Source organism: Chenopodium quinoa, unplaced genomic scaffold (assembly GCF_001683475.1).
Source record: "Chenopodium quinoa cultivar QQ74 unplaced genomic scaffold, ASM168347v1, whole genome shotgun sequence".
Lineage (NCBI taxonomy): Eukaryota > Viridiplantae > Streptophyta > Magnoliopsida > Caryophyllales > Amaranthaceae > Chenopodium > Chenopodium quinoa.
Window position 1 is genome coordinate 11,034 of NW_018743236.1, and position 6,513 is coordinate 17,546.

Consider the following 6,513-nt stretch of genomic DNA (forward strand, 5'->3'; position numbering starts at 1 on the left):
TGTCAAAAAATGAGGGTGGGAAGTACATCTCAAATTTGCACATAGTCACAACCACATCCGCCTGCAAAGCATCAAGTGTACAAGGATCAAGCACTTTGCTGCATATTGTATTGAAAAACGAACAGAGGCTTGTAATAGCTTCCCTCACGTGCTTTGGTAAAATACCACGTATTGCAATTGGTTGGAATACTTGCATCAAAACATGACAATTGTGGGATTTCATACTTGTCAGCTTCAATTCTCCATTCAAGGAAACAAATCTTTTTCATGTTAGATGCGTACCCTGATGGAACCTTAATGCCGTACAGACATGCACAAAACATCCGTTTTTCTACCCTCACTAGGCAAAAAACACGTAATCCGCACTGGTTCAAACCCCCCATTTAGCACCGGTTTTGAACCGGTCTTGATTTGGGGGGTGCTAAATCCCAAGACTTTTCGCACCAGTGCGAAAACTTATTTTTCGCACCGGTTCTTGATGTGAACCGGTGCGAAAAAGTCCCCAAGAATATTAAAAAAAAAAAAACTTTTAGCACCGGTTCTGTTTCAAAACCGGTGCTAAAAATGCCCCAAAAAAATAAATGTTTTTTTTTTTTGCATTTTTTTCACTTAAATTGATATATAAACACTAACATATATATAAAGTTACCTTATTTTCATTAAAATAGGCTGTAATATTACAATTTTTCTTCCAAAAAAATAAAATATACAATAAAATAAAATACAAGGTTGGGATTTTTATTGCAATTCAATAAGCAAATCAGAAATTTGAAACGAAGATGAAGTATACCATCTCATTTTCTGCAGTCACACATTCCTTGAAGATGGTTTCCTGCTGACCACAGTTCACAATTGCTATCATGTATCTTTCGTTCTCCAGCGAACATGGGTAAATAACTTGTTCCTCCTGAATGCCAAGGGAAGCAACAATATTAGACTAAGCTTAATGCTAATCTATTGTCTTCCAATCGTCTTGAAAATTTCTACCACCAACTTTATTTCTAACATTATGCACAAATACCCCAATATTTGAGCAGAGTTTTCCCAAAAGCGAGGACAAAATTGGTTTGGACTTATTTAATGAAATTACGTTCCAATCTTAGCAGTAACTAAAACAGGTGTCCTACAAGAAAAGGAAATAGGTGATGAAGAAGCATACCTCAGGCAATTCATAGAATTCATCTGGAGATATTTGCAGTAGTTCAATCGCATTTTGACCAATACACCATGCAAAGACTTTACCACTATCATCAGCCACAATTATTTTTACATGGAAAGTGCATCTAGTTTTCGTCTCACAGTTGCAGCAACAAAATTCACATTCAACAGAACCACTTGCAGTTGTCTTAACAAAATGACCACAAGTAACATGTGCCAATCTTGTATTAACATGACAGTATTCAATTTGGTCCAGCCACACCTTGCAAATCTGCTCGATATTGACAGCAGGAGAAACAGGGTAAGAGTTGTGAACAATCTAACTTATCATCAGATTTAGTTTGTAATTCACGAAAAATAAGGTATACTCTCATGCAGTGAGACCCCCCTCCCTCCCCTTCTTAGTTTTGTGGTGGAATACTACCCAGGTTTATATTTTTCACAACCAATTCTATTTCTGAAAGAACCCCTCACCCACCCCCCTCCCCTTCTTACTATTGTGATTGAATCCTACTTAGGTATATGTTTTTCACAACCAATTCTATTTCTAAAAGACAGGAAGCAGTCAATAAAAAAAGGTTAAAAAAAAAACGACTTAAGGGTTTCAGTTGTATTCTTCAAAGAATTGTCAGATTTAAGTATGTAGTATATAATGACTTAAGAATATTTACAATAAGTAAGGTTCCTGGTTTAGGAGTAAAGCGAAATTTTATAGGATTGAGTGATTGACCAAATAAACCAGGAGAATATATTAGTCAAGAGAAGATTACTTTCTCAGTCAGCAACCACAAAGGTACTACTCCAGAGACTTCACCATTTAAGCTAGCTAATTCTACACGAGAAGACTTTTTGAAAACCCCAAGCTTCAGGTTTGGCTAAAGATGCATTGGCAGAGTCTATAAGAGTTAACAAGCTCTAGATCTTAGTTTTCATAAACGAAAATATAGTAAACAGAGACAAAGACATATTTAACCAGTCATAGGCTATGCTACCAACATGCAAATTCAGTTATCAAACTGATGAATGCTATCTAGCAGAAAATCACTTAAAACACGTAATCAGCCAGGTGATACAAAAGATGCCAGCTTGTGGAGGACATACATGTGTACCAGTATTCTGCCTTGACACATCAGCAAGGTAAGAATGCTTGTGGAGACAAGATGAGTTCAAGATTGCAGGCAAGTAGCTTAGGTTGACAAAGGAAGTTCCAGGACCATTTTCAAACCATCGTGCTTCTAGACTGTTAAAGAAACTTAATATATTACAATCTGAGGTGAGGCTATACAGAATTTTATATTACTTAACTAGAACCAGATTACAAAAATTGGTCAGAGAAACCAATAGCCAATAAAGATATGTGCATATCAATAATCATTGGAAATAAGTGTTGAGTTCACCCCTTGTGTTTTTGTCTTGGCACATGTCAAACCAGAGATGTACACAGTGTGATCAAGACTCAATCTCCCTAAAGACCTGAAGAACATGATTGAAGAAATCAACAAACAAATTGATCCTCTAACGAAGAAACATTTTTCGAAACTTCAAATTAGTAATACCAAGATTCATTAAATGCAGCTTTACATAAATAGCTCCTGTTGGATCTTAAATCTTCATATTGAATATAGATTTTGCAGTATTTGCTTCTCGAGAGATGTCCATAACTGCACCATAGATGCTAATGCCAGTCAACTTCTCGTGCAGATCAACAATAAAAGACTGCAAGACTAAACAAGTAAGATATTGGTGAAGATTAAGAATATTAAATACATTCAAATATAGTAACATTTACAACAGAGGACTACACAAATGCACAATAGAGGCAAGCAATTAGATAATCTGTTGTGTGATACCACTCTCCTTCAATTACAAGATAATTTTATTACTTCCTGTGTGTCTAACAGGGTCAAGTTACAAGTCCATATAGCAAAAAGAGAGATCTTACATTGATTTAATAGATGTGAATAATCCTATGCCCCAATTCACCACCCAAATCGGCTCCAACAAGATTTCTGTAAAGAACATATACGGACTGTAATTACCTAGACTGAGGAGGTTACATTCTTTACACGATGTAGAGTCAAATGCGTAGACGTAAGAATTCAAATATTAAACAAAAAAAAAAATATATAAAAATAATAATAAAAAATAAATAAAAAAAAAAGAGGCAGGCTGGGCATCTGTTTGCTTCTGTGGCTGTCTCTCTGTTTGATCATTATTATTTATCACACTACCTATAAATACAGCATATAAACCATAAAATGATTTTCTATTGGATTAATTTATTGAGATGAATCTAATTCTAACTGTATCATTGTTCATTGTTGGGAGAAGAGGTCCAAATTCATATTTCCAATCAAACAGTAGTAGTAATGGGAGAATAGGTCCAATTTCATAGTTCAATTATCAACCAAATTTGTTTCAATTATCAAATCAGGCTCATAATTTCTTCTCTAGCAACATAATCCCTCCTTAGTATCAGAAACTTAGATTACATAGACCATTTTACACAAATAGAATCCTACACAAATGGTTTCCTCTATCCTACAGCACATTATTTTAATTACGCAAAGCTCAATGCATATATGTTGATATTATAACATTTTATCTCTCTCAAGAATCTCAACTCTAAAACATTTTAAATACAATATTATGAATTCACACCTTGTTGGCCCACATCAGTCCGCAAGCATTGCACAAGGTTCTCGGACCAGCTGGTCCGCGTCGCATTGCTGGTGTATCATTTTCACTAATACCACAATGCTGGCACTTGTTTGAACTGGAAATTATAGAGAAAATTAGAAAGGGAATAAGCAGGAATTCAGAGATAAATTAATTACTATCCTTCAGCACATTGTGCATATGGGAGGAGCGGGGATCCAATTAACAAGGATTCACACAGTTTCTGGTCCCAGGCTTCTACCAACCACTAAGTTCTTTTTAGCTTCCAAATTGAAAGATGCTGAACCTTCTCTCAAAGATGCAAATTGGCCATTCTTGCGGTGCATCCTAGAAATAGAAAAGAGAAATAAAGCACACTGGTGTCAAGAAGCAATCCCTTAGCATAGATAATAATAGAACTCCCAACAGACCAACAGGGAGTACAACAGCATAGCCATAACTATTTGGTAAACTGACTGAGAAATATGAAACTGAAAAAAAAAAAAACTTAGAGAAAAATCTCACCTTTGAGCAACCTCCTTTCGTATAGTATACCTGTTTTGTTACCAAACATCTCTCTTTTCTTTTCTCCCGAAACCTAACCAAGGAAGCTATCCGGTGAGATATAATGGACACGAGACAAAGAATTATACCTATCCAAAACTACCATATGGGAGATAAAAAAAGTCAGACAAGAAGAGTAATACAACTAATATCTTCATCCACAGAAAGTGCCTAAATTCGATAGTTATCTAGTGATAGACAAATCCTATAATAAACTGCAAAGACATATAGCAAGCAAGAGTTTCCTCACCTTCCAGAATTTGATGGTTTTGTCATTAGTGGAAAGAAGAAATAGTGCGCCATTAGCCATCTCACACCATCTGATCTTATTAATTTTCTCCTTAATCTCTAAACTCTTTAGGTACTCAAACTGAAACCAAAAGGTAAATATGTGAGCTTTTCCTGCAAAGTTAAGGACAAAAAGGAAGAGAAACAAACATCAACTATGACAGCTGATTCAATGAAGATACCTACCTCTGGTTCATGGCTCTAAAACTCAGTCTGATAGCGAAACTCAGGATGCCTATTAACAAGATCTCTTCTAGGTCCACCAGGCTACATATCATATGATCACATTATATATAGGTTATAGGCCTCAACATGTAATTATATTAGAATCAAAGAAAGTTACTTTGTGAATCAAACAAGCATGATTGCACTTACACCCTTTCTGTTGGTTCTCTCAAACAAAACAACCTGGCCCCCACGATCTCCAGTAGCAAGGTGATCCCCAGTCTTGTCAAATTCAATAGTTGATATAATATCAACTGCAAGGAGAAAATTATATGTAAATTAGATCCACTGAGCAGACAATATCACAATATCATTTATTTAAGATGGCATGTATCCTGAGTCTACCACAGTAAAGCATGGGAAACCTCTATATGGTCAATTTCTTATGCTTTATTTTAAATCTAAATGAGATGCTGCCAGCCTATGCCACGTGTTACACCACAACAGCTTTGCGCAATTGCATCTCATTTCTTGCAATTTTATCCAATATTATACGAGTAATGACCAACATAAATCAAGCAGCTCATTACATCACAACAGCTTACATAATTGCAATTTTATCCAATATTACACCACAACAACTTTGCACAATTTCATCTCATTTCTTGCAATTTTACCAAGATCAGCACATTCTCATTTAGATGCCATATAAGATTGAGAAACTACATAATCGGAGTACTAATCAGTTTTTGTATTTCGCACTTAATTAGTTCAAAAGACCTTGATCTGTTTGATTAATACTGTAATTCTATCATAATATGAGTATCATATATAGAAGTATTCAGTTTCGCAAAATTTGATTACAATAAATCAAATAACGTCCAAAGTTTTAGCACAAACTACAAGTAAAAGGACCTCAATGCAATAGGGACAACAACAACTTTCCTATCTTTGAAATATCCCTGCCAAAAAACTAGAGTGGTTGCCCAGTTTACAGCAACATAGAATCTGTTTCTCCAGCTAAGTACACGCGTTAGATATGCTGAGCGCCAAATCAGAAAGCTGAGGAACCCAGCAATGGAGAACCATCAAGTTCATAAACAAATGCCCAAACGAGAACCATCAAGTTCATAAAACAACAGCAACAATCAAAACCCTAAAACAATTTACTATTGTTGAATGCACAACTCGAAATTAAAGTCACAACAGCAAACCACAAAGAACAGAAAACCCTAAATCAACGACTATCCCTAGATTGCGAAGGAATTCAATAGATTAGGAAGACCACGAAATAAATCTTACCTCGAAGCTGCTACAATGGAGTTGGAAAGCTCAGCAGAATGCGCTTCAATGGAGGTGAGAAAGCTCAGCAGAATGCGCTTCAATGGAGGAGAGCTATGGAGAGAAAGAGACGAGAATAGTAGTTCCTGGGCACGGGCCGGGTTGGCAATTCAAGCACGGCACGGCACGAAGTTCAACTCCCGTGCCACGGGCCGTGCCACGGACAGGGTTGAGAATTCCCAGGCACGGCCCGGCACGAGCACGGCCATGGCCCGCCGTGCCGGCCCGCAATCACGGCCCGCGGGCTAACGGTAATGTTACCGTTTATTCTAGCTCCTTAATAAGCCAAAAAAACGGCTAAAAACGGTTAGTTTTTTGCCAATTTGCTCCCCAAAAATT

At 36.5% G+C, this 6,513-nt stretch overlaps 1 protein-coding gene and 1 long non-coding RNA gene across 10 annotated transcripts; both read right to left on the reverse strand.

Annotated features, from left to right (window-relative positions):
- Positions 1-694: 694 nt before the first annotated feature.
- Positions 695-2,567, reverse strand: LOC110734807. Of its 2 annotated transcripts, XR_002513927.1 has the most exons (4): positions 2,556-2,567; positions 2,260-2,398; positions 1,160-1,429; positions 695-907 (listed from the first exon to the last, which is right to left on the reverse strand). It is a non-coding gene; the product is annotated as an uncharacterized LOC110734807 (long non-coding RNA). The 2 variants fall into 2 exon arrangements; XR_002513926.1 differs by having other exon boundaries at positions 2,260-2,561.
- On the reverse strand, positions 2,565-6,507 carry LOC110734806 (GATA transcription factor 18-like). 8 transcript variants are annotated; one of them, XR_002513921.1, is made up of 10 exons: positions 6,136-6,507; positions 5,044-5,147; positions 4,855-4,935; positions 4,631-4,750; positions 4,342-4,414; positions 4,054-4,164; positions 3,820-3,934; positions 3,101-3,167; positions 2,715-2,882; positions 2,565-2,631 (listed from the first exon to the last, which is right to left on the reverse strand). XR_002513921.1 is itself a non-coding variant. In XM_021914952.1 (8 exons), the coding sequence occupies exons 4-8, from the start codon at positions 4,681-4,683 to the stop codon at positions 2,844-2,846; spliced, it is 321 nt and encodes a 106-aa protein (XP_021770644.1). In that variant the 5' UTR covers positions 4,684-4,750; positions 4,855-4,935; positions 5,044-5,147; positions 6,136-6,507; the 3' UTR covers positions 2,571-2,843. The 8 variants fall into 8 exon arrangements, 2 of the variants coding, with proteins under 2 accessions (XP_021770644.1, XP_021770645.1); XR_002513924.1 differs by having other exon boundaries at positions 2,571-2,631; positions 2,740-2,882; XR_002513925.1 differs by having other exon boundaries at positions 2,571-2,882; positions 4,083-4,164.
- Between the last annotated feature and the right edge of the window lie 6 nt (positions 6,508-6,513).